At 43.2% G+C, this 27,281-nt stretch overlaps 3 protein-coding genes across 14 annotated transcripts in view; 2 read left to right on the top strand and 1 right to left on the bottom strand.

Annotated features, from left to right (window-relative positions):
• si:ch211-272n13.3 (ankyrin repeat domain-containing protein 26) overlaps positions 1-11,794 on the top strand; it is a 31,170-nt gene extending 19,376 nt beyond the window's left edge. For 9 of the 11 annotated variants that reach the window (XM_035424366.1, XM_035424367.1, XM_035424364.1 and 6 more), the window contains 16 exons: positions 323-506; positions 645-791; positions 1,416-2,384; positions 2,752-2,904; positions 2,985-3,160; positions 3,543-3,636; positions 3,954-3,980; positions 4,493-4,570; positions 4,649-4,783; positions 4,873-4,985; positions 5,282-5,420; positions 5,763-6,053; positions 6,197-6,432; positions 6,568-6,817; positions 8,892-8,937; positions 9,017-11,794. In XM_035424366.1, the coding sequence (XP_035280257.1) occupies positions 323-506; positions 645-791; positions 1,416-2,384; positions 2,752-2,904; positions 2,985-3,160; positions 3,543-3,636; positions 3,954-3,980; positions 4,493-4,570; positions 4,649-4,783; positions 4,873-4,985; positions 5,282-5,420; positions 5,763-6,053; positions 6,197-6,432; positions 6,568-6,817; positions 8,892-8,937; positions 9,017-9,165 (3,187 nt within the window). In that variant the 3' untranslated portion in view covers positions 9,166-11,794. Of the gene's footprint in view, positions 1-322; positions 507-644; positions 792-1,415; positions 2,385-2,751; positions 2,905-2,984; positions 3,161-3,542; positions 3,637-3,953; positions 3,981-4,492; positions 4,571-4,648; positions 4,784-4,872; positions 4,986-5,281; positions 5,421-5,762; positions 6,054-6,196; positions 6,433-6,567; positions 6,818-7,377; positions 7,436-8,891; positions 8,938-9,016 lie in introns of all 11 variants that reach the window. The other 2 variants (XR_004765986.1, XM_035424368.1) reach the window with 2 other exon arrangements.
• Positions 11,795-12,060: 266 nt separating this feature from the next.
• lsm8 (LSM8 homolog, U6 small nuclear RNA associated) lies at positions 12,061-14,219 on the bottom strand. The gene is made up of 4 exons (XM_035424393.1): positions 14,065-14,219; positions 13,431-13,471; positions 13,225-13,352; positions 12,061-12,959 (listed from the first exon to the last, which is right to left on the bottom strand). Exons 1-4 carry the CDS (start codon positions 14,093-14,095, stop codon positions 12,869-12,871), a joined length of 291 nt encoding a protein of 96 aa, XP_035280284.1. The 5' UTR covers positions 14,096-14,219; the 3' UTR covers positions 12,061-12,868.
• Positions 14,220-19,314: 5,095 nt separating this feature from the next.
• cttnbp2 (cortactin binding protein 2) overlaps positions 19,315-27,281 on the top strand; it is a 39,582-nt gene continuing 31,615 nt past the window's right edge. The window contains exons 1-3 of one of the 2 annotated variants that reach the window (XM_035426763.1): positions 19,335-19,440; positions 19,579-19,677; positions 23,738-23,845. In XM_035426763.1, coding sequence (XP_035282654.1) covers positions 19,597-19,677; positions 23,738-23,845 — 189 coding nt within the window. In that variant the 5' untranslated portion in view covers positions 19,335-19,440; positions 19,579-19,596. Of the gene's footprint in view, positions 19,678-23,737; positions 23,846-27,281 lie in introns of both variants that reach the window. The other variant, XM_035426762.1, reaches the window with a different exon arrangement.

Below are 27,281 nucleotides of genomic sequence, written 5' to 3'. Positions count from 1 at the left end.
GGTGTGACTTCAGTCTGCATCCCTCCACAAATGAAAGCTGTCCTAACATGTGGTGACATATAGCAAAAGGACAAGGTCTGGATGCAAAATAAGCCCTTTAATGGTGCAAAATAAAACTGACGCATTTCAACGCTACTGTGTCTTCATCAGAGTCATATGTGGTGACATATCTAACCGTGCTATGCGCAGGAAATGTGAGGTTTACTGGTAGACTGTTTCCACGTGTGGGTTAGTGTGCCAGTCCGCTCAGGATGCAGGGTTGTATGAAGGAGGGACCAGCTCTGATTCCTGGTGCTGAAATACAGTACCCACCTCCCTGCAGGTTTGCTCTGAAGCAGGAGCAGGAGAAGCACAGGAACGCGGCCATGCTGTACGACAAGAGCCGGGAGCAGCTCCGCAAGAAGGAGGAGCAGCAGCGGGCCGAGGCGGAGGAGCGGCAGAGGACGGAGCTGGCCATGAGGAACCTGGAGCTGGAGATGAGGGCGCTCGTCAACAACATGAAGCAGGTCCGCCGGCCCTCGGGCTCCCCGTTCGCCTTCACGCGTTCGCGATCGCAGTCACGCTGGCCTACGCTCACTTTAATGAGCAGGCACAGTGGCACAGTGTTGCGTGGTGAGTAACGCCGCTGCGTGTCCATGTGACAGCTGGAGGAGGACCGCAACGAGGCCCAGCGGATGCTGAACCAGGAGCGGAGCGCCCGGGCACTGCAGGAGGGCGTGCTCAGCTCCCACCTGCGCAAACAGAAGGAGATCGAGGAGGAGAACCGCAGGAACTTCAACAAAAGCAGCGAGGTAAACACAGTCCCTGATAGTCCAATCGCTAGTCGTCTAACACTTTCCATGGTTCTACAGCCAATGATGTAACACTTTCCCTGCTTCTGCACCCCATGAGCTGGCACTCTCCCATTTTATACGGTCTATGAGCTTATGCTTTCCCTGCTCGTACAAACAATGAATTTACATTATCCCTGGTACATAAGCGAATTATCTTGCACTCTCGTCTGTTCTTACAGCCAACTACAGATATATAGTATTATGAATTCCCTTGTTCCATGTCCTAAACTCATATGGATATTGTTTAGTAAGCGAGAGGGCTGTAATCGAGACCATTTCAATGTCACGTTAAAACGGAGTCATTGGTAAATCGGGTCGAGAATGAGGCTGGTTTGGTGTGAGTCTAGGTCAAGACCAAACCGATAACTGCTTATTGTTAACTGAGATGTTTATTCAAAATTGCCATTATACTGATTGCCCGCAGGGTAAGTGGCAATATTTCAGTGAACAGTGTAAATTACATTAATATTATGTGGAATTTTGAGATGCATGTGGAAACATCTTTGTAAGCTCTCTGTATTTCTATGGAAGACTCAGCAGTGCTGCAGTTCTGTTTCATGTGTCCCTGCGTGCGCTGTGCAGGCCATGTCCCAGCTGTCGGAGGCCAGCGACCGGGAGAGGGAGCTGATGCAGCAGAGCCGCGGCCTGCAGGAGGAGGTGACGTCGCTGCAGATGGAGCTGGAGCGCGCGCGCTCCCACAGCCGCCAGGAGGAGGGCCGCCTCTCCGAGGAGAGCGAGGCCCTGCGGGAGCGGCTGGAGGACGTGCGGCGGGACCTGAAGCTGAGCGAGGAGGCGCTGGCGCAGACCGTCTTCCAGTGCAACAGCCAGCTGAGCGGCCTGAAGGCCGAGGCCTCGGTGGCCGCCGCCAAGCTGGAGCACGAGCGTCAGGCCCGCGAGAAGCTGGAGGCGGAGGCGGAGTCGGCGCGGGCGCGGCTGGCCTCCGCCCTCCAGGAGGTGGAGCGCAGCCAGGCGGGGCGGGCGGAGGCGGAGCGCGCCCTCCAGCGGGAGCGGGACGAGCGGCAGCGGGCGCGAGAGAAGCTGGACGCCGAGGCGGCCGCCCAGCGCGACGCCGTCCACGGGCTCTCCCAGCGGCTGGGCAAGGCCGAGGCCAAGGCCAACGGCCTGGAGAACGAGTGCCACCGCTCGGCCCTGGCGCTCACCGAGAAGACCCTGCTGCTGGAGACGGCCGAGCGCGAGCGCGAGCAGGCCCTGGCCCGGCTGGCCGAGCGCGACGCCGCCCTGCTGGCCGAGCGGGAGCAGCGCAGCAAGGCGGCGGCCAGGCAGGAGGCGCTGCAGGAGCGGCTGGGCCAGGCGCAGAGCGAGAACATGCTCCTCCGCCAGCAGCTGGAGGAGGCGCACAGCCGGGGCGCGGTGAAGGAGCGCGCCGTGTCGGACGCGCAGGAGCGCTTCGGCGACATGCTGGCCAAGCTGCGCTCCGACAGCGAGGAGCGCGTGCACATGGTGGAGGAGCGGAGCCGGGAGCTGGCTGAGAAGAACACGGAGCTCCGCGAGCAGGTCCGCAAGCAGGAGCAGGAGAACGCCGAGAGAGAGGTAACGTTAGGGCCAGAGCGACCGCTAAACCCAGCTAACACAAAACATTCTCACAATGCCGCTGCAAAGTACTGGCAGTGTTATAACATTGACAAAACGTTCCACTAACATTGTGAGAACACTTTGTGTGAGCTGGGCTTGTACACAGGCACCAGTGAAGACTCGGGGGCCGTCTTTCATAAACGTCTCCATCTCAGAGCTCAGAGTTTAAAGTGTGTCACGACTCCAAAAGTTTCACAGCTTGACTCTTAATGACCCTCTGAATGGCTGGAATGGCCTTTGCTGTGTGCAGGGGGCCATACATCGTGTTCTGTTCAGAGCTGTATGAATGGCTGCCCTGACCGGTCTTTTCGCTCTCTGGTGGAAGGCCAAGCTGAGGCAGCTGCAGCAGGAGCTGGCCGACTCGCTGAAGAAGCTGTCCATGTCTGAGGCCTCGCTGGAGGTGAACACCCGTTACCGTAGCGACCTGGAGGACGAGAAGCTGCGCCTGCAGAAGGAGATGGACAGGCTGAAGGGAAAGGTAGGTGGTGTGGTGCTCGTGGACGGACACCAGGGGGCAGGCCGTTTCTCAGGGTAGTGACGGTGCTTCTGTGACTCCAGCTGCAGGAGAGTGAGGAGCAGTTTGTCCAATCGGAGAGGAGAGTCCACAGCTTGAAGAGCACCCTGGACGACAAAGAGCGAGAGATCATCGCCTCGTCTCAGAAACTGCAGGAGGTCCTCTCAGCTTCCACGGCGGCAGAAAAGACAATCAAGCAGCTGGAGGAGGCGGTGCAGCGGTACATACACGCTTCAAATTACCACACGTCCTTTTACACTGACCTATCAGAAACACTCACTTAACTTACATCCTTTTACACTGACCTATCAGAAACACTCACTTAACTTACATCCTTTTACACTGACCTGTTAGAAGCACTCACTTAACCATACATCCTTTTACTCTGACCTATCAGAAACACTCACTTAACTTACATCCTTTTACACTGACCTATCAGAAGCATTCACTTAACCATACATTCTGTTCTACTGAAATATCAAAACCACACATAAACAACCACTGCAACCTCAGAACCACACTCGTAACCACATATCCAGTTTAACTGAGCCATTTCTGTAAGGTCTGTGACTCCTGATTCCTCCTCGTGTCTGTCTCTGCAGTTTGGAGATTGAGAACGCCCGGCTGGAGGCCGGCGCCAAGCAGCAAACCAACAGAATCGAGGTGCTGCAGAAGGGAGCCCAGGAGGCCGCACTGGTGAGCTTCTCTCCTTATCAACCACCTGCCCATCATTCCACAGCCACTGTGGCTGAAAGCCAGAATTCAGTATGTCATTTAACCCACTAATCACTGCCGATGTCTGTGCCAACGTAGTGGCAGTGCTGTATCAGCAGGGTGTAAATGTATTCAAATCAGCGTAAGCCGTGTGAAGTAGAGTGCTCATTAACTCTGACAATTTGGAAGATAACGCCTTCACCGCGTAACTGCTTTTCCCACATAGAACTCTGCAGTTTTCGAGTGAGACCTCTTGTTTGATTGACGTTAACGTAAATGAGAATTTAATCTTTTTGCAGCCATCAGATTCATCGCCTGGCGGAATGGTTGGTATTCACCATGTCGATGTGATGCTAGCGGTTCTTTTAGTCATCTTTCTTCTGAAACTTCCTGAAAATAGCATCGGGTATTTATGTCTGTGGGGGATTGTTCTGCTAATAAATGAAAAGGAGTAATCCTTAAACTGTCGGGTGGTGACATGCTATACTGTATTAATTCCACATTTCAAAGACATTATTTGAAAAGATGTAAGTAATTCAGATGTCTTTTGAATTTGGAATTTTGTTGTAATTCTTTTGGTGGTGGTTTATTCAAATTTAGCTGTTGGTTTCTTTAAATTCTTCCTTTTTCCACGACTTTTAATCCCCATTTTCTGTGGGACTTTAACATCTATGCTTCAGACCAGATTAATGAGATTTAGAGCCGCATGAAGTGTGTTCTGTAGATTTCAACGTTTACTATCTATCTTTCTTTACTATCCTGTGTAATTTCTGACTTTTTGTAATGTTAAGCCTTCTGCGTCTGTGGTTTGACAGCTATTATGTATGCATTTCCACAGGTGAGGAACCGTTTGGAGGGTTTGGTCACAGACCTACAAGGAGCAAAGATTAATTTGGAAGATCAGCTCAGTCGAGAGGTTTGTCACTGACATTAATTTTCAGTATTGACCTGCCATGTGGGCAGTGTTGAGAATGGTGTCCTGTTTATATCCCAGGTCCAGAAGCAGAGTGTGCTATCCCACAATGCACAGGGCTCACACCAGTTGTGGGAGGAGGAGCTGAAGAGCCGCTCCAGGCTGGGCCTTCGATTGGCTGAGCTAGAGAAGGAGAAAGAAGATCTCTCAACTCAGGTTAGCACGGCCTCTTGTACCTGTCACTCTCAGCCAAAGGTTATCGCTATATCAAACACATCAAACATGGAATATATATTCTGTCCTAGATGGATATTGAGCGAAAGAAGGTGAAGAAGATCGCAGAGCAGAAAAAGTCTGTAGACGTCAGACTGGAGCAGGAGATGAAGCGAAACACAGACCTGCAGAAAGAAATGTACAGGTGACATTCCCCCTCCAACCTGTTGATATATGCTATGCAAGCTATATATCACCACACATTGGTTGGAAGTTATTTAGCCTTGCGTCGGAGTGATACAAATTAAAATATTTAGGTATTTGCACCTCTTAGTGTACGTACCTAAATATTGTGCTTGTAGCTCCCCAGCTACAAATTTTGTGTTTGTAGCTCCCCAGATGTGGATCATTAGTCCTGCGTGAGCCATGAAGATGATGGCACTGACGTTTTTCCAGTTGTGGTGTGACGTTAGCTGAAGGTGTCTGTGATGTTATGTGAAGGTTGAGGACTCTGGTGAAAACTGCCAAAAAGAAGCTACGGGAGCAGGACTCGGGGGACGTGGCCTCCCCCCTCAGCAGCCTCCGAGGGGAGATGGGCCACAGACAGATGGACGCGGACGCCGCCGTCGGCAGGATGAAGGCACGGGTTGGCGCGGCATCTCGTTGGAACAATTAATTTAACCTGGTCTTAATTTCTTGGCTTTCTTGCGGAACATTTTTTAACATCTCTGACTACTAAACTTGTTATTTAGTGTTATTTAGTAATACAGGAAAAGGTCTGATTAGTCATATTTTTCGCAGCTGATTTAAAAAAAATAAATAAATAAATTTGTGAACAATTCATGAAGAATATTGTGCTTAAAGAACGGGTTTGCCAGTATCTAGAGGCGTTTCTTGTTTTTGGTTTGTGATTAATGCAGGCATATTTAACAGTGTATGGCCATTTGTCTTCTGAGTTTGACTGTAGCTGTGCGACTCGCAGGTGGACGAGCTCTCGCTACAGCTGGAGAAGGAGGCTCTGAAATGCAGCCGGCTGGAGGCCGTCAACGGCGAGCTGAAGGAGCAGCTCTCCTCCCTCAGGAGCCTGAGCAAGAGCCACGAGAGGCTGGAGAGGAGCAAGAGGCAGCTGGAGGAGGAGGTGTCGGGCCTGCGGAGGCAGATGGAGACCAGCATGATGGACCAGAGCCAGGCTGAGCAGTACCGCCGTGAAACCGAGGAGCGGGCCCGGCAGGAGATCAGACACAAGCTGGAGGAGGTCAACCTCTTCCTGCAGGTGAAACCAACACAGCAGCTTCAATACAGGAGTCACTTACTTTCGTTACATGATTGTATTGCATTCCTACTGAAATGAACACGTTTTTCTGTTGTATCCAATTCTTTGTCCGCTTTGGATAATGGCCTTTGTCCGTGTCTCAGACACAGGCAGCCTCTCAGGAGGCTCTGGAGCAGATCAAAGCAGCCAATGAGGCGAGCCTCCGCAGCCAGCTGGAGCAGCGAGTCCGGGACCTGGACAGCGAGCTGAGCCGGCTCAGGACCAGCCAGCAGGACAGCCTCTCCCAGAGGGAGTCCACCAAGACCGAGCTGGAGCGCTACCGCGAGCTCTACGGCGAGGAGCTTCGGCTCCGCAAGTCCCTGGGTGCCAAACTAGAGAGGTCAGGATGGGCTTTAAGGCCGGGAGTCCAGCTGTTTGATCCCTGCCTGTGTTTTTCACATTAGTGATACATGAAATAGTGCTACACGTTCATTGGTTGGGCTTGTGGGGTCACGTGTTCACCCGGTCTGGGCAGGTCTAACGAGAGGCTAGCGGAGGCTAACGGCAGGCTGTTGAGCGAGCGCCAGCGCAGCAAGTCCCTCATCACCAGCGGTATCGTCAACGGTGGCCTGGCTGGGCCCTCCCTGGACATGGGCCCGCTGGGCTCTGTGGGGGCCTACGGAGCAACGCTGGGGCCCCTCAACAGGAGCCTGAGCCTGGGGGGCAGTTTCCTCAACCCAGTGGGGGAAGGACACAACAGCAGGGTGGAGGCCTACCTGGCCAAGGTGAGCCCCGTTCAAATAGAATTTGACTGCACTGTGGTGTATGGGATCTGTGCTGTCCCAGGACAGGGCTATGAAAAACGAGTGAACTTGTTTTCCCATTTCATAGAATTCTGTTATTTTCAAGCTAATGGATGATTAGACACTATGCTCACAATTCACTTGTTAAGAGGCTAAAGTGGCTTTTAGCTGCCATATCCTGCATTTTCTGTTTTCTGTTGTTGTAAGTCTACTGCAACCCTTACCCACACACAACACGTTTTCAGCTTGTTAGGTATTCAGTCCCTATATATAATACCACATATCACCGCCGTCAAATGAGCTAATTAACACATACAAGTACGCAATCTGCGGTTGTACTGCAGTTTATTTCAGGAAGTGTTCCACGTGTCTGATTTTTAGTGTTAGTTCTAAATGTGTTCTAGTTTTTAGAGCCACTAAGTCGCCCACCCCCCCCCCCCTTCTGCTTCCTGCTGCTTTCTTTCTACACTCTTTTAACTCCCTCTAAGCTTCCAGTAGTATAATTTTGCACTAAATGTCTTCTGTTTCTTACTCTCCTTCAGCTCCTAGCTCAAAAGTCTGTCTCTCACCTTTCTTCACTTCAGCCAGACACATGACAAGGTGTGTAGTGGTGTGCGATGGAGTGGCTTCCTCTCCTTTACCCTCACCTCTTGCAGTGACTGATACTTGCTGAACCGCACGCATTGAGCAAGATGACACATCCCAGCTTTCCCTTGTTTCTGTCTTTGAGCAACTGCTTCAGGACCTGGGGCTCCTTTGTTTCGCTTTTGTAATGCTGCAGGCTGTGTAGACACTCGTTACTGGGGGGAAAAGTAATGGCCATTCACTGGAAGAGAAAGATGGAGGCCTGGAGGCTTTATTCAGTGTTTCTCATGTATTTTCTCTGACGGCTGAGCACCTAGGGTCACTGTAATAGTGAGTGATTGAACACCACAATGGGCCTAGAGTGATGGTGTGAGGTAGCAAACATAGCTGAGAGCTGTCGTTTAAAATCCCATTCGGGACTCTCCAGTTGTACCCTCAGTAACCCAGGTACATCACCTGAAATGCTCTTGCAAATATCCAGCTTTATTTATTGACTGGCTAATTTAAGAGGTTCATAAAGTATCCTGAATAACAGTGTCTAGTCTAATAAGAAAATGAAGACCTCCACTTGTGTGTGAATTCCTCTGGCCTGTGCTGTTAATATGTGCCTTTGTGCTATACTGTACCCTTTTATGTTTGTCAGTCTTTAACTGCAAATACATCCACCACTGAAAAATATTTACTTTTTCAAGTATAGAATTATATTCCTATTATTACTGTTCTTATTATTGTTGTTTTGATGAAAGCAGTCAAATGCCTTCATCATACTAACAGTTATTATTCAGTTTACCCATAATGAACAAGACTTGCATTTTAAGGCAGTTACACAATGTCCCCACAATATCCGCTTTCTGTTTCTGTGCATGTGAGTGGCAAATTCCCATTGAGAATACATCAGTGTTAGCCGTCTAATGTAAACAAAAGACTGCTGTGTTTGTGGGATGAAAGGAATGTTTACATTAGCATATGTGCTAAAGTGCACTGTGTGCTGTGTCCTCACATGCACGTGTGACCTCTTAAACCCTGCAGTGTTGTGTCTGTTGCAGGTCTTTAAATATTTGCAGGAGAAGGTCCTAAGCAATTTTCCCTTTATTATTACTCTTTTTCCTGCAACCTTGAGTGATCCCTACTGTGTGCTGAACTGGGAATGGAAGAGCACTGCTTTGAGTCGTTATGAATGTATATGTTGTGAATATTTAATGTGTATATATACGTCACTTTAATAGACTAAACTGGACTGAATTGTATAAACAGTTCTTAAAGTGAAGGGATGTCCTGCTAACTGTAAATGTAAAATGCCATACTTGTTGAATTCCAGATTTCAGGTTATTGCAAATAAGCTTGAAGTCCAGAAATGAATGCATGCAAAACCTACATTCTTAGAAGCAACTGAAACCTGTCTGTAAATCCAGGGGTTATCAGAGTGTAATTACACTGCTCATGGCTACATGCTGTGCTCTCTCCACCCCAGATGCAAAGTGAATTGGAGAAGAACATATCAAAGGAACTGGACCATGGTGAGTGTGCTTCTGCTCCTTTGTGTTTTTGCATTCCTGCCTGATCTCAGCGCAGCGTCTGATGGCTTTCTACTCTTAGCCGCGGCGGAGCTGGAGGGGGGGTCGGCACGCCTGTCCCCTGTGGGCTCAGCGGCTGGGTCGCAGAAGACCCTGAACGTGGACCAGGACCCGGTGACGCGTGCCACTCAGCAGTACCTAGAAGTCTTAAAGAAAAACTACATGATTTGACACTACAGCCATCCTGTTTACATCCACCCAAATGGGGACGGCAGGTATTCCATCTGCCATGTTTTCCCCTTGTACCACATAACGGCCATCACCCGCTCCCTTTTCATTTCTAGAGGTGGCATATGAGAATGATGCACGCTGCACTTACTTGCTCAGGAGCAAACCACGTCCATTTTAATGTTGTTGAAGCCATATTTTTGCATTTGTGATTAATGTGGTTCTATGGAGTACCACACTTTCAGAATAATACTTTTTAAACTTTCCTTGAAAACATTACATTTATTTCTGCAGTGTATATATAGTTTAGTCACATTTAGTGTGAGGTCAAGTTTTGTCCTTAACTTTGAATTTAAAAAAAGAATTAAGTGTGACTGTTCTTGTTACTTATGAAAGTGGGATTCAGTAGTATCCAAAAATTTTAAACTATTGAAAAATAAATTGCTTAAATTTACCATCTGGAGTTATGGCATTTAAAGAGGTTCAATTAGGCTTGTCCTCAAATCTGTGGTAGTTTGTGTCTGAAATGCTTTTCTTTGCTCCAAGAGTATTATAATGTATCTTGAATTTTATTGCCAAGTCGGCAGTTTTTATGTTACATTTGGTACATGCCATGAAATGGTGCAATATGTTTTTGTCATGTTTTGTAATGACTGTATTCATATGAGACGCCTGTTTTTTTTTTTATTTAAAAAAAACATAAGATTTACTTGAATGAGACAAACTTAAATGATTGTCTGTGTATTTATCCAGGGTATAGATATTGTAATATGTTTTGTTCATTATATTTAAGGTAGCCATTTTAAAACTAATCTCAAAGAAAGAAACACAGCTAAGACCCAATGGAGTTCTTCCCATTAAGTTTATACAAGTTGCCAGGATAAAATGTGCATCTTTGCAGCACCTAAAACATGTAGTGAGCTCCATAATGTTTGGGACAAAGTTGGGTGAAATGTACATTCTCAGCTTTTAGGGTATTTTTATATACCCTTTGGTTTTACCGTGTGGAAATTTTAGAACTTTTTATACATAGCCCCCCTATTTCAGGGCACCACAATTTCTGGGACATATTAATGATATGTAAATGAAAATAGTCACGGTTAGTACTTTGTCGCCTATCCTTTGCTTGCAAAGACTGGTTTAAGTCTGTGACCCAGAGACATCCCCAGCTGCTGAGTATCTTCTCTGGTGATGCTCCGCCAGGCCTGCACTACAATAATCTTCAGCTCCTGCTTGTTTTGGGGGCTAACTGTCTTAAGTTTTCTCTTCAGCATATGAAACGTATGTTCAATTGAATTCCGATTGGGTGAATTTTCCAGTTTTTGGCTTTGTTGCTTTAGCAGTATGTTTGAGATCAGTTTCTTGCTGTAGGATAAAGTGCTGTCCAATGGGTTTGGAGGCATTTGGTTTAACTTCAGCTGATAAGATGTTTCTGTACACTTCAGAATTAATTCTCCTGCTGCTACCTGCAGTTGCATCAGTGAAGACAAATGAGCTAGTAACTGTGGCCGTCCATGCACAAACCATTATGCCCCCACCACATTTCACAGATGCGGTTTGGTGCTTTGGATCTTGGGCTGTTCCTTTTGTCCGCAAGGCCTTTTTCCAGAACTCTGCTGGCTCTTTTAGGTACTTTTTAGCTAACTTTGACCTAGCGAATCTGTTTTTGCAGATAAATACTGGTTAGTGTAGTGCAAGTTTGCATCTTGCAGTGTAGCCCCTGTAGTTCTGTTCCTGACATGTTCTGGGGACAATGTTTCTGAATTGTCAGACAGCTTTTTGGGGCTTTTGCTTCATTATGGTGAGGCTTTTTCGGTTATGAACTGTGGAGGTCTTCCTTGGCCTACCAGGCCCATTTTGATTACTGAACTCACCAGTGCTCTATCTTCTTAATGATGTTCCGAACAGTTGATTTTGGTAACACTAAGGTCTGTCAAATGTCTCTGACTTTTTTTTCCCCTCACCCTCATAAAGGCTTCCTTGACCTTCATTGGCACAACTCTGGTCCTCGTTGACAAATGCAAATAACAGACTCAAAACGCAATCAAAAGCCTAGAATCAAGACTAGATACTGGAAGCTCTCTTATACCTGCACAAAGGAAGAATTGAACACACCTAATCAGGAACACCTGTGAAACCATTTGTCCCAAACATTATGGTGGCTTAAAATATGGGGACTATATATAAAACGCTGTAATTTCTACATGGTGAAACCAAAATGTATAGAAGTACCCTTTTTAAGAAAAGCTGTGTGTGCACTCAAACCACATGTGAATTGTTTGATTACAAATCATTACAAATCTAAAATTGTGGAATACAGAGTGTTAAGAAATTATGTCTTTGTCCCAAACGTCAAGCTCACTGCATACGTGTGTGCATTTTCAGGGTTTTATCATTGAAGAAACTGTTGGGTTTGGGAATGGACACAGGTCTGTAATGTGATGGTGCGATTGTACAGTCTGGTGAAAAGACCACACCCTGGTAATAACCCAAGAGCTGATAACAAGTCTCTCACAGAGCCACTGTAAACTTGACATGTCTCATTGCTGCACTGGGGCAAAGCCTAATTGTAAATGGTCAGCTGTTTCTCCATACATATCTTTGTATTTTTCGATTAAAAAGGTTAAATAAATAAACTAAGTCAGTGCAAATTTGTCCAGAGATTTTTACATGCATTGAATATCGTTTTTATTTCAATATAATTTAAAATTGTAAAAACTTCAAAATATGAAATACTCAGATTTTTCCATCCACACATTATCTATCCCGTTTATCCCAGCATGCATTGGGCAATTTAGTCTCCAATTAGCCTACCTGCATGTCTTTAGACTGTATCCAGGGGAAACACACACAGACAAAGGGATAACATGCAAACCCCACACAGAAAGGCCCAGGCCACCCGGTCTAGGTTTTTATAGTAAGGAAAAGATTTCTAGATCTCATTAGCTGAATCTATTTGTAAAAGGGTATTTCAAAGACAAAGCCCTGATCCAGGACTTTACCTTTGGCAGTTGCCCAGCTCAGGATAATATAAGTAATATGGTAAAAATGAGGCAACATTGCAGGGTAAATTCCTGTTCCCAGCACTTCCCCTTGTGTATGGGTATGTTCATAGATGGAACTAGATCCAACACACCATAAACAGGTTGCACTGATGTACAATTAAGATTCCCTCTGAAGTTTTACACCAACTTAGTAGTTTTAAGTTACTTACACCTCAGGAACTGAATAGTCATAAGAATCGTAAAACCCTAAATAATTAATTTCATTTTTTTTATTTAAACATGACAAGTAATATTAGAATACCAAACAAGTGTCCTACTGACATCCAAGGATTTTTTTTTTTTTTACAAAATGGTATATCAAAGTGATATCATAACCTGATGATTATAACAATATTTTACAAGCATATAATAGAACGTAATACATTTAATTAAATCGAAATAAGACTAACCCCTCAAAGCAATACAGAATTCCTAACAGGTGAAGTCCTTGAAGATTACAGAACATTCCTAAAACTAAACTGGAGATTCCAGGCGTTTCACACCACGGTTCTTGGAGTGGTGTGATGTTCCTGAGGCTTCACGCGGCTGTCGGTTGTGTGAGGTTCCAGGATTTTCACGCTGCTGTGAGTGGTGCGGAGTAAAGGTTCCTGGAGCATCGCGCGACCGCACTGCTGAGAGGTTTCAAGAACTCAACGCGATTGTCAGTGCACAACAGAGTTCAGGGGTTCCGCCCGAATGTTCCCCAAATCCAAAGCTGAATCCGTCTCTTCGTCAATTTCTCCAATAACAGCTCTGAAACATTCAGAAGAGAAAATTCTAGTAAAGGATAACCGCTGTGGTAATTATTTTACAAGAGCGACATAGAGTAGTTAAACTATTAATCTATTTAGGAGAAATGATCTGCATTCTATTACTAGACTGTACCAATTTTCCCTCATAAGTCATGGAGGGTTGCATACTATACGGTGTAACATTGTTTCAGCAAAATTAAAAGCCCGTTAAAATGAAATAAAATTGTGACATTACAACAGAAAACTACTAAACTTAAGACACGTACACGTTGTCTCCTCTGACGATATACAGCCCCAGAACGACCTGCTCCACTCCCTGTGTGGAGCTGAACACTCTCTCGTGGCTTTCGTCGAGAATCAGGTTGATGGTCTGGTCAAATCCTTTCAACGTGCCCTAAAAAGTATGGTATCGGGTCAAAGCTGACAGATTATTTTAAATATGAATATGGACTAAAACAATCTAAAAACTTACCACAATCATTCTTCCATCCGAAGTTATAATTGCAACTGTGCCTAAAATGTAATCGTTAAGTTAAACCGTAAACAAGGCAAACTTTAGTAAATGACAACGCGTCCATACAAACAGCTAGCATAACATTGTTAGCGAAGAATACGTTTTGAACAATGGCTGAATGCTAGATACTCAAAAGCTAAATGACAGCTAGGCTTAATTTGGTGCTACATGTTTTATTCGTATTAAGCCAGTTAATACCCCAAGATCGTTGATGAGCTCGGCATCAACAGTTTATCGTTTTCATTACTGTAAGTTACAAGCTCGGGAACGTTAGCTAGTTAGCTCCACTTGCAAGTTAGACTAGGGCACTGAACTAGATAGCTAACGTACAACGCTAAGTTGCAAAGTAGCTAAGCGCTTTAAAGTGTCTTCCGTTGAAATGTCGTAGTCATCGCACTCCTGCATTCATGAACGTTTTAAAAATGAGTTAACTAGCTATCCACGTGTTAGCTGCACCTACATGTTATTAGCTAGTAGCTCGACAGAAATGGGGGAAATTGAACTCGTCGGTGAAGGCCACACACTTTCACCCTATTCCAGGATTCCCGACACACACATTACAAGTTCCACAAGACCATATAGAAAAGGATACGATTGATGTAACTTTCGAGTGCAGTAGACATTTCTGTGACAAAGGCGTTCTGCTCCAAATGAACGGATTTTTTCGCAGTACGGAAGACGCGCTTCTCACGTCGTAAACAAAAAACAGATATGTTGAACCGGAACTATTGTTTGAATGGGCGGTGGTGGGGTCACTTCATTATGGGCGGGATTTTGGTTGTGGCGTCATGCTCTCTGTTCTTGTAGTTCCGGTCTTTGGTTGTGCGGTAGTAGTAGTAGTATTTTTTACAGTGTCTGGGTAGTAGTAACATTGAACTTACACCACTGATGCAGTCTAGTTCTGTGCTGTGCACCAAAACGCTAGCATTGCCTTTGCAAGGAATACGTGTAAAGAGAAGTGCAAATATAATTACATATATTTTATCAAGGTGCTAACTTGTTCAGCCTATATATGAAGCAAATGTTTTGTAACTGTTCTGTTGAAATGAAATGAAATTTGCATTTGTCCCTTTAGTATACTGCAGTACAGTATAGGTACAGTGAGGTGTTTAATGCAGTCTCGTAAAGTCAGTTAAAACATAATATCTCGATAATCTTTAAACATTTTCAGCATATGTATAGATATTTCATGGAAATAGATACCTGTAATTCTAAATAATGCAGTGTCAGTTGCTTAACCATGTGCTCCATGTGAATCATTCATCTGTCTCCATCAGCAAATGCTTTTTACTGCTTCAAGAATCCTAAGAAGAGAGAACAGCAATGTATAAAACAATAAATTAGAAAGCAACATATAAAGGGTGTTAATAAAAATTCTACACAGTTCTCCAGTTAGAGCATACATTCTACACAGCCATGCATATGCCTTGCATTTAAATCCATCTGCAGAAAAAAATTTTTTTGCTTTCTTCACTCTTGTATATCCTGTGTGTGGTATATGTATAACTATACTGATTGTCCAGATTTGGTGATGTATCCATGGCTGCATAATGTTTGTTTGAAATTAGTTAATCTCAGTTGCTATTGTAATGAGTAACACTTCACAATAGCTAGCCTACAACATACAACAGCTTGTTTTAGTCTATGATATCCTCATGTATGATTCATCACCTTTTAACATGAGACATGCAGTACATCATATTCAGAAAAAACGTGTTTCTCTTTCTGTATGAATTGCTGTTTGCCAGTAGCAGAGCAGGTGCAGAGGACCAATTCATCGTCATGCGACAAGGTGTACATGAAGTTATCTCAGAGATCCTTTGGGAACAACATCAGAACCACCCTGTGGAACACAAACTGGCATCCATTTTATCATCCCCAATAAATTAGTGTCCCATAAGTCAGAACTGCACAGAGAAAATACATAGGTCATTTACTTCAACAAACTACCACTGCAAGTTTTAAGGACAAATGATAAGTACACCTGCTAGATTTCCCGATGGAAGACCCCAACGAATAACAACTCAACACTTTGGAATGATGAATTTTGGGTCATGTAAATCTCCAATGAGAAGCAACCAACATACAAGCAATTCACAAAGTGACCACTAGGCGTCGTTATACTGATGCTGAGACTCTGGAGCTGTCAGATTCAATGTCATTATTTAAGTAAAATCATCATCAAATTTAAGCTGCTTAGTTTAATCATTTATTTTTTTGTATTGTTTGTGACATTCATATCTACATAAAGCCTGTTCCTTAGTTGTATTCTGGTGCCTGGCTGCAATGTATCAACTGCACTTAGTGGAAGAGGAAAAAGGGTGCTGAAGCAACTGCCTTACAGAAAATCTCCAGCACGCACACACACACGCACATATGCACACACACACATACACATCATTTTGGCATTTCTTTCAAAATGCCATGGTGCAGTATGTCAGTATTCCGGGCATGTGCAACCTCCACAAGTCTCTCCTGAGCAATGGCAGTGCTGACAGCAGTAAAAATAGTGGGAAGGAAGAGTCTACAATCAATCAGCTGGTATTCGAAACAGAGCAGGACATCACAGCATGTGTAAGAACTTGTCTTCCAAACTGACATATACAACTTTATAATAAATCCTGCTATTACTATGATTTGGACGGGGGAAATCCAGTTCAGTATATGTCTAGAGGGTGAGCCATTAGCCTTCACAATACTATATTCATAAGCTTTATATACACAAGGTATATTCACACTACTTATACAGTTTTAACACAGATTGTCCTGTCTGAGATTCCATTAACACATGTAGCCCCATGCAGTCTTTCTCTACAAAAATACTAGAATGAAAACCAGCTCTTTGACTGATTTCCAGATTTTGTACAGTTGCAAGATTTATGGCTGCTCTGTGCTACCTATCATTTCCCAGTAATGCAAGGTTACTTTATAATTTCACTGTCTTATTGTGAGTAATGAAAGGTATCCTAATATAAACACAACTTGGAACCTGGTCAGCAGCATTCCCTTTGTGTGAATCACTATGATTCCTGTCAGGCATCTGTAAACATTCCAGTACTCAGTGGCTAAAGCTTTGCTCATTCCATAAATACAGGGCAACAATCCACACAGTTTCAGGTAGCCATCACTGTGGGAATTTTGCACAAATATACCTGACATTTGTTTCAGGAATGTTTTCAAAGGCAGACTCTAAAACAACTGTATTTACTAGTCAGCCTGAATCACATGGGCATGAACCATCACTCAATAAAGTTTAATTCGATTTTTTTAAATTAAATTTGATTTTGAACATTGCATTGGAAATACTGTGTAATGTTACTGTGTGTTAGAGGTAGGTGTGTACATGAAGTGTTTCATGTGTGCCATGTGAGTGAGCCATATGCATGTATGGTGTTTTATGTTCTCTGAGTGAGCACTGGGTTTGTAAGTAATCCGTGTGTTTAGTGTGAGCAGACCACGACTGAAATTTAGACTCACTCTCCCCCCTTCCTTTCACCTAAATTTAGACTTTGCAGGCACATCTGTAGGCCTATGCCAGTCGTTATCCATCAGATCAGGAGGGAGCGCACTGCCGCAAGAGTCTGATCAGCATTAGAAACCAGTCAGCTGCTTCAGTTCCACTGTGCAATCTGCCAAGCTGCTGCAGCTGTGCTTCGGTAGGACCACACATCTGACAGGCAGACAGCATGGCTGGCCACACTGAGTGCTGGAACAGGCCAGATTCCATCTAGGCCAGAGAGACAACCTAGATTAGTTTTTATCACTTTTTTCTTTTCCCGTCATACCATAAATGTCTCCAGAAAGGATAGCATCGGTTTAAGCCCCAAAAAAGGGCAAAAAACTCTCCCGAAAAGGGTCATGTTTCCCAGAATGCAATCAACAAGAAATGAGTGACAAAATGTGTTTCTGCTCCCATGTTACAAAGCACGCCATTCCCCCCTCGTCTCCTTGCTGTGGGTCAGATTGACTTTTGGGACCCCTGATTCGTCCTGTTTGGAGCAGAGCCAGGACACCGAGGGAACAGAAAGCCCCACTCTGCCAGTTCCTGCAGACAATGTCCAAGTCAGTCAGAGCCAAGTCCAGCTGGGGGAGGGGTTAGGGTGTGTGGAGGGAACCCCAGCATCAGCCTGCAGCTGCAAAGCTTCAGTGACCTTTTAGTATTACTTATAATAACATGCAAGTTTGAGTTATTGATTCCTTCTCTTCGCTTAATTAAAACTTTGCTGTAGATTATTACAAAGCTTGTAATGCAAAGCATGCCATTCTAAAGATCTAGATGTATAGGATAGGTTTTGACTCATTAATCAAAATCATTATGCATAAATATGCATTATTACATTTACATTACATTTATTTATTTGGCAGACGCTTTTATCCAAAGCGACATACAAAAGTGCATTTCATGGTCATAGACAACTGCTAAACACAGGTTCAGTAAGGTACAATACTTATTTTGTACAGCTATTAAATTATTTTTAAGAAACATTTATCATCTTGAATGGCTCAAGTAAACTGTTTGGTTCTCTGCCTTAATTACGTCAGCATACAAACATCCTACTATGAATGATCCTTTCACAAAAAAGAAAAATGACATTGCTGTTCACATGCCCCTGTATCAGTGGAATATAGCCAAGTGTTCTGGTAATACTGTATGGTGTGACCTCCATTAGTTCCTGCTGGACTGGGGTGGGTAGTTTCTGCCTGAGTGGACTTTCCCCTTGGAGAATTCATGGCTGGTCAATTACACCGAACATAATTAGCTGGCTTTGGCATGAGTTCGGGCTGAATTAGTTGGTGAATGGGGATACAGTGGTTCCCTTTAGAAGGATAAATATAGCACAGTCTGTACAGGAATAATGCACAGAATCTAAGAAATGTAACCAAAGAATCTAAGAGGAATGATCATACAGCTCTCTGGTCACCAACTATGATCTTCTGAATTTTTTCTTTAACTTTGTGCAACTGAAGTTTTTATAGGACAAAAATCCAAAATGAGGCAGACAGAACTGGGGCAGACAATGAATCTCTCATTTGTGGTTAAAGTGATTCTGGTTTATTGTGCAGATCTGGAAGTGAATCGGGGCCAGAGGCAATTGTCAGTGCCTTATATTTCATTCAGGTGCTGTAATCATGCACCTGGCCTTTCAGACTCTGGCTTAACAAAACAGAACAGTGTTCAATGAACTGATTCATTTCAACCCTAGAAAAAATTGATGTCTCAATGAATTAATTTGGTCTAAAACATTTTTATAGCTGATGATATCATGAAGATGTTTGACATCATTGTGTTGAAACACCATTTTAAACTGTTCAGAGGGGACGTGTCCCTGTGCACAAACAGTGTGGCACCAGTGAAAGTGAAAGTGCCCCGCACATGTGCATGTGTATGCTATCTGTTCTTTTATTTGATCTTATACATCAACTGATACAAATGACAGCTGAGTGATAGATGCCGGGTGGGGGTGGGGGGGTGTTGAGGGTTTAAGGTTTTTCTTTGGAGATTCTTAATGTTTCATTTTTATAACACATATTCAGTAATGACATTTTTTTAAATCTTAAAAAAAAAATTATTTAATTTTTTTAATACTGTACAATTAATTTAAAAGAGCTTCAAGAATACTGCTGATTTCCCGCAGGACAAATCGGTTATTTATGTGAAGTGCCAGAATAAACTGCTCAGTTGTAGTAAAAGAAAAACGTGATGACAACAAATCGGAAGCAACAACGTTGCAACAAAAATATAGCATAGTAGTATAACGTTACAGTGTACAAATATAAAGCTGGTAGATGTAGCCTACATCATCAGGGCAGCCATTCAGGCACATTCCAGTATTTACCCATAGCAGGGGTGCACCTCCTTTCAAGTTAAGAACGCACCAAACGTGCTCGTATCTAGAATGCGTGAGGAACAACCGCTGCTTTACAATTTTCTTAACGTTCTCTCACATACTAGACCTGCTACCACCACGTACGCACACATTTTGGTTTTTCCTGTTTTCATACTCAGAGGTCGTAATCCCCTGCGATTCAAATTCAGCAGCTTAGTAGTTAAAGCTGAGCCGAATGCGTTGTTTTCTGATCTGTGTGTCGCTCTCACTTCACCAAGCGCCGCGGCACTAGGAAGATGGCGACGGAGGGTGCAAGCGGAGAGAAGCCTCCTCCTGTTCAAACGCTTGCAACTGCGGTGCATGGAAGCATAGAAGCGGTAAGACATTTTTTCCTCTGAAATCAAGAGGACCAGTTTCTAACATATTTATTGTCAGGAATAACGATAAGAATAAAGACCACGCATGATTTCAAACGAGGGTCCTTTGGACACTGTATGCAGCAGTTTGCCATGTAACGAATAAGCAGATCCAACCAGCCACTTAAACAAGTTGTTTACGGGGGCGATGTTTGTTTGGTATAGCATGTTTACTATTAAGGAATAAAATTACCACCCCAGACAAACATTTTAATGTTGCGTTTGTATTTTAGACCGGCCAACTAGAGATGTGCGAGTGGGTCTTTGTATACTCAAAGCAGCTGTTCTGAGAGCATCTGTGCGGTGATTTGCGGTTTTTCTCTGGAGGTGTGAATTAGGTGGTTTCCCTTTATTTTATTTTCATTTCCATACACGTGAAAATGGATGTATATGGGAAGCGCTACTTTGCGCATTTTGAAGGTTATGACAGTTTACTGAATATGACATACAGCATGTGGGATAATCCTGGTGTTTGAGAGGCTCTTTGGTGGAATGCGTTGTAAATTTTTCACTCGGAAATAACTAAAACGTAACATCAAAATGGATTGTCTGATCTAAACCCAGATGCTCGAATCTCCACGGCGAGCCTGTTAATTTTCTTTCGTTTTATCAGTTTGTGTTTCGTTGTGTGTTCATGTTTTATTTGAATGTGGACACTTGCACGGCCTGTTAGTTATTTTATTATAGTATGCATTAGTTTTAAGAAATCAATTAATCAAATCAAAAAAAAATACAATTTCATTTTGTGACACAGGTTCTGCTGTACCTCCAAAAGCCTGTTATGTAGGTTATGGAAGGACTAGCTAAAAAAAAATTGGAGGAATTGGTTAGAAAAGGCACTGGTGTTTAAGCATACAGCTCAACGAAAATTACATTTATCTTTTTCTCCGACATATCTCGCTAGTGAGTTAGCTTGGCGTTGCGCTGAAGTGTGTCGGTGTGCTCAGAGACTAACTGAATAGTAAATTTAAGTGTCTCTTTATATTAGGATGTCTTAGAGTAGCTGGTCGCGAGTTGTAACGTTGTAACATAGGCTCTCATTGTGTTTCGGGATTGGCTGGCTTCATTTGGGCAACATTAAATTAATCATTTGTCCATCTGAAGGATTATAAAGAACCTGACTCTCTGCGCTCGATTCAATGCCGGGAGACCTGCGCATAAAGCTGCAGCCTAATGACGGACCACTCCATGCACGGCGGTAGTTCCTTCTTCAGTACGCCCAGATATACTATTTTCCCGCTGTTATTGTTTAAATATGTGATATGTACCAAAGCAATTAAGGTGTTTTATTGCCAACATTGCCCACATTTATAGCGATTTGAAATGCGAAATCAACCAGGAAAATGTAAATGCATCAGCGTCCCGGGTGGGGCCGGGGGCATAGAAGGCGGTTACATGTGTATGTGTGTGTGTGGGGAGAGGGGAGGGGGCTTGGGTGGAGGCAATCACCGGATAGGATTCTAATTTTATCACCATTTCAGTGACTCAGCTGGCAGCGCCCAGAGTACTGAATTACCCAGTTAAGCTTCGTTAAAGTGCATAGCTGGTTTAGATGTGGTTGACACGTTGATATTCAAACATTTGAGTTACAAAGTCGGGCGTCCTCAGGCTGTTGGGGTCAGTGAGATCCCCAGTCGTCTCCAATTTAACCTTAACAGGAGGATACTGTTCTGTGGGCCCCATGGGGACATGCTGAAGTCCTGAATGGTTTGAGTCCAAGCTTGTTCTTATATTATCTGTTTGTATCATATTCTGTGTGTTTCCTGTAGTTTTATCTGTTTTTTTAATGGGGAGCCCATAAAGAGGACGGACTCTGGGTTTTTTTTTTAAATGGTTTGGAATTTGAAGAGGGCTTGAAAGATTCTCAGGTGAAGCAGGCTACTTCCATTGTGTTTCAGATGTCAACCTAACTATTAGGCCTTGGCCTGGACCATTAACTATTTGGTGGGGTTGTTAGCAGGGATTTTACTGTCCTCTGATTTTGTCAAAGGATATGTGTCCCAAAAATCCCTCCCCCCTCCATACACGCAAATATACACAGACACACACTCTTAGAGAAGCCATTAGACAGTCACTGCATATTAAATTACACATGGAATGCTATCCTGCTGGGAAATCAGATCTTTAAATTAGATTGTAGGGCATTTATTAAAGGTTATAGAGTAAGACAAAAAACTAAACAGTATACATGTTGATTTGTGTGAAGAACATGCCCTCTGATCTTGGCTTAAGACATTGCAAGAGTAATAACATTTACTTAATGCGAATTATCTGCCTTTGTCAGGCATCTGAAGATGAGTGTTGGATATTAGGGTGTCTTGGTAGATGCAATGCATTGTGATTATAATGTGAACGCAGTGAACTCCCAGAACAGCACCGACAGCAGCTAGTTTTGCCCTTTACATGGTTTATGGAAGAATTAAGTCATCCTCCATACTTCACATTCACCAGCTCAGAACACAAGAGCACAGCTAAATCACCTATTAAATAATGCACTATGAAAAGCCCGGTTTCTGTGGTCATGTCTGTGAATGTATTAACAAAGTCTTACTCTGTTTTTCTTTGATTGTTTCTGAAAACAAAGAATGTGTAAAAAAGAAAGTAGCTAATATGAACAGGTTGGATTGACCTTCAGTCATGCTTTGACTTCTATTTTGAATGACTAAAATAAAAGGCTGCTTTCCTTTATATTATTTGTGATTCATTGATCTATGCACCTGCACTATATTTTGGTTGTTTTTCTGCAATGTGACCGTTTTTTGTTGTTGAGTTAATAGCAGGCTTCTTTTGTTTACTATTTTTAGTATTATGTTTCGGCCTCTGTAAGACACTTATATACATATATATTTTCACATATTCATGTATTGCAGTTTGTGATCTGTCGTCCGTGGTAAATGCAAAATGTCCTTTCCACCCTTCATTCATTCATTCATTCATTCATTCATTCATTCCTTCCTTACTATTACTGCTAACTTTTTGTCATACTTTTGACTTCTTGAAATGAAGGTCTGTTGGATTTGTGGTCATTTATTGCTCAAATTACTTTCACAATGGATGTATCCCAGTATCCTTCATGGTAGGAGGCAAACTTGGATTGAATCGTTTCTTTCTGTTGTTCAATAAACAGTGTTCAGATGTTATCAGGCATTCTCTATCATGGCAGTTAGTTAGCCCCGTCCAAATCAGAAGGAGGTGGGGACTTAAGGAAGGAAGGATACATTTTTTATAGCATTTGAACGCAGCCGTAGTTTCATCGTCTAGGGTCATTTCCTCCTCCTGTCAGAGGTCCCACTTCCTGATCAGCCACCTGCCAGGATTTTAGAATGTGGGCTTTTGGAATGTTGACAGACAAGCTGGCAGTCCCGAACCTTAAACGGCACAAACAACAACAAAGGTCTCTTTTTATCCTGGAGAGAAAAGCGTATAGACAAATTTGGTCTCAAGTGAAGGGTGGGAAGTCTACTGGTCCTGTAACTTAACCCTCCACCATGTGCTTTCTACACAATGCACACACTAGCACTGCAAGTTGGGCCATATTAAGTGAATTTTCCAAAGTTATATTTTATATATTTTGTCAGAATTATTATGTATTTAAATCCCATTGTATATTGTGTCCCTTTTGTTTTTGCTCCCCTACAATTAACTGACCATGTGCTAGGCTCTGTTTGCCTGTAATCAAGCATTTGGTTAAGTTGGTTTTCTTATAAGCATTCCAGTTTTGACTGGATATTACAGTGAGGGTATTCAGTACATTGCCTGTTCATGAATATAAAAACAAATTGAAAGCATATTTGTTGATTGATTGGGTTGAAGTGGAAAACAACTATTGGTGTGAGACACGGATTTCAATTCTAGATTCTTCTCCAGGACTTTTACTGAAAATGTTTGGGACTTCTGCACCTTAATGGGGTGGGGTTTTATTTCATTGTGTTAAAATGGCAGGAATCTTTAGAGTTTTTGCACGGGCACTGTGATACTTTAGTTGCAGAAATGTGAGTGTAATGTTTTGCTTTCATTGCAGAAATGTGAATTTAACGTGGACAACCTGAGCAAGCCGGAGCTCCTGACGCTGCTCAGCATCATGGAGGGGGAGCTGGAGGCACGAGACTTGGTCATCGAGGCTCTGAGGGTGAGTCACCCACTCCGCAGCAACCGTGATGTACTGACCAAATACTGACCTTCAACTCAGCGGGTTCCACAGTGGTTCAGAGCCCTTGCAGTTAACAGCATGAGAATGGATTTGGGTATAGTCCTTTCAAGTGCATGCTAATCCACATGTTCAACATCTTCTTTGCACAGTATTAATGAACAGCCATGTGTTAACCAGCTGTTTACAGTACCGACCAGGTGAATGACAGGGGTACAACAGTGGGAACAAGCTCTGGCTGGTAATGAATCTGCCTTCCTAACCTTTTTTGTTCCCTAATTTTGTAACATTAATTCAAATAGGTTTATTAATACTACATTAAAAAAAATAACTCTAGGCAGCAAAGCAAAAGTTTGAATGTTTCAGACATGAAATGTCTGAACTCATTTACATGTTTATGTGACACTCGGCAAACGTGTGCTCGCTGAGACTTCCTGACAGTTTCAGCTATATAAAGTTTTTCATGTTCTGTACAAGGAGCACCTTAAATGGTTGTCTGTGACTCACACAGAGGTGCAGAGGCTTCTCAGACATGCTCTTGAACGAGGGGGAGAAGTACTGAAGGAATTCCTGGCATGAGGAGTTTATATAGTTTTGTAACGGTCTGCCGTTTTGAATGGTCCACGGTCTGTTGATCATGTCAGTCAAACTCAGTGTTTTTGTGTTGCTATGGCACTGATTCCTGAGAAATGCAAGGCAGCTCAGACAAGGAAGTCTTCAATGAGCCTGCAGCAGATTTTGAAATGCTTAATAAGTGAGACTTGGCACATTGGCTCTGTGGGTGGAAGTATTGCTCTCGCCTGTTTGGAGGAATGGGAAATGTACCAGTGTCTGAATGGGAGGCACAGGGAGGTACCTCATGACAAAGTTTTTGAGAACAGAACCCTCACCATTCACAGTGTATGCTCTAGACTGCATTTTACCATACTTTCCTATTAGATTTCTAATTGGTCACAGTTCAGTAGCCTTTGGGTCAGCCTGTTTGCAGAATGATATCTGGCACAGTCTTTTTTTGACAGCAAGCTCTAATAATACCATCACAGGGTACTGTTACGGTTTTGGTCTCATCTTATGATGATATAAACAGAGCAAGTAGGGGCCCCACTGTCTTGGCTAATTGCAGCGGAAGTTATTCTCCAAGCAAAACCAGCCTTTCCTGAGTTTTTTCCCCTTTCCCTGGAAAAAAGGTTCGTGCTGTGAGCTTTTTCAGACAGTTGAATCCAGCACATTGTTTTTTTTTTTTTTTTTTTTCCTTTCGGTTGACTGTTGCACTGGGAATTTCTTCCTCCTAAATCTGTGCTGTTCCTGGATGACTACCCCACTCTCAAAAGCAATGTTGTTTTTGCAGAGCTTTCAGATAATCCCCACCTTTTCCAAATTCAAACAGAGAGGGATGTTCTCTTTGTGACAGAATACTTAGGAGGATTATGAAAAGAAAACATAAATAGTATAGCAAGGAAGTTAGTGATGGTGCTATCACTTATTCAATGGCAGCAGACGGATGACATGCATGTTACTGGCAATCACGTTGTTCATGTTTTGGTCTGGAAGAAGCTAGGGCACACTGAATAACATTTGAATCAGTACGGTGCTTGAGCCACAATTGGAGGCTTCAGTTGGAGACCTGACAGCCGAACAATGTGAAATGAGAAGCATGAACCACGTGAAGTGTGAACCACCGAGCTTCGTTAAATGATCTGAATGTCCCAGCTCCTTCAGAACAGGTGTAGTCTAAATCAGATCATGGTATACTTTACATCCAATATTTTCCTGTCTATAAAATAGAAGTATGAAATATAAGTATACCTCTTTACGTAGTCTCTTTATGGACAACTTCATGCAAGGAAACCGTGATTGCATGAGGTCTTTATTTGCTATATTTTACATTTCACATTCAGAGAATGTGGGGAATTTCACAGGTCTCACAGTCTAGTGCCATAGTGCTGCTGCAGAGCAGATTGTGAAAGGGGCTTTGCTGGATGCCGAGAGGAGTATGGTAAGTAAGCGCTGCCTTATGAGGCATCAGATATGGGAGAACATCTCTGTCAGACTGCACAATGAGTGCTCTACTTTCTGTGGAAAGGCTAAAATGTGGAGATCCCTGCTTATTGTAGTGCGTGAGAGAGCGAGAGGATAGAGATGGAGGGAATGAGAATTGTTGCTGCAGCCAAGTTTAGGCCGTTACAAAGTTCACCGTTTGAAGCCGTGTGTTAAAGATTAGCTGTGTGTTGATGAGGGCGTATTGCTGTCGGAAGCAATTTAACACCACACTCCCAAATTCTTATCCTTTCAACCATATTTCCTTGTGGCACCTGCATCAAGACTTCATTGTGGCGCTATGCAGAGTCATCACTCGTTATAGCTGCATGGAGTTACTTAAATTGTGTTTTCTTGTTTTAAAACACAAACCTGTCGATGCCTTTTTACTAGCCATTGTGAACCTGGCAGGTCGTCTGAATGGAACCTTCTGTTAAATATCTACAGTAGAATGTCCTTCATCGCTCACAAAAACTGTGGGCCTTTCAAATGCAGTAAACTGAATGAATATCAAAAAACTCCTCCTGAGCTTACCCCTTTAAGTGCGAATATTAGCGATGCTGCTGCAGAATCTTTGACATCTTACGCTGGACTTGTCAGTGGTATGACTGAAAAAGGCCAATGAATTTCAGCGGCTTGCAGAATACTGCATCATCTGTCTTCATTGCCTTGGGGTTCCGAGGCAGAGCAGTTTGTCACCTACCTACCATGCTGTGACGCCCACTTGCACACCACCCTTAGCATGAAAACAACAGCCTGAAGAATCTTTCAGCTTTGGTAGTGAATCCTGTTTAAATGAAAATGTTTTCAATTTGGGCTTTACAGCAGAAATTCTGGGCCTTAGAAAAACATTTGTTACTAGCTTTAACAAAGAATCAGAGAACGATTGCCCTCTAAGTTGCTATCAGTTTACCTTTGAACCACTGTCGTTATGATATAATGCAATCACAGTATCATTTATAGGTCATACACCAAGTAGCAGTGTAGCCTGTGAGTAGTGGCTAACGTTTGATATGCTCAAAGTCCAAATCTTCTTCATTGTTTCTACTGAATTTCCTGTTCATTTAGCTTGCTAACCATTACAGTAGCGCTGGCTAGCTAAGGTACCTGATTTTCTTTGTATAAAACTGTTAGCTACCAAAGATAAACTTTCCTTATAGTAGCCTAATATGTTTCTGTTTCTGTAATAGTTTCTGTGCACTGATAAAGAATTTGTCCTTTGGCCTTAATTTTTACTTTATGTAAATTGGCCTTTTTTTAACAATGGCCAGAAAAATTTAATTCAAACTTAAGTCTTAATGTGTGCGGGAATTTTGCAAGCTAACATGCAGTTTCCTTTCTGCACAAGACTGTGTTAGGATCTAAGTAGGATAGATAGGCG

The sequence above is a fragment of the Anguilla anguilla genome, chromosome 7 (assembly GCF_013347855.1).
Source record: "Anguilla anguilla isolate fAngAng1 chromosome 7, fAngAng1.pri, whole genome shotgun sequence".
In the NCBI taxonomy this organism is placed as follows: domain Eukaryota; kingdom Metazoa; phylum Chordata; class Actinopteri; order Anguilliformes; family Anguillidae; genus Anguilla; species Anguilla anguilla.
The sequence above is the reverse complement of the archived record's forward strand: the minus strand, read 5'-3'. Positions and strand labels throughout refer to the sequence as shown.

Coding starts and splice junctions, on each gene's coding strand:
- lsm8 (XM_035424393.1), bottom strand. CDS start 14,095: ATGTCTACTGCACTCGAAAGTTACATCAATC. Junction 13,353..13,430: donor CGGATGGAAGAATGATTGTG/GTAAGTTTTTAG, acceptor CATACTTTTTAG/GGCACGTTGAAAGGATTTGA. Junction 12,960..13,224: donor ATCGTCAGAGGAGACAACGT/GTACGTGTCTTA, acceptor TGAATGTTTCAG/AGCTGTTATTGGAGAAATTG.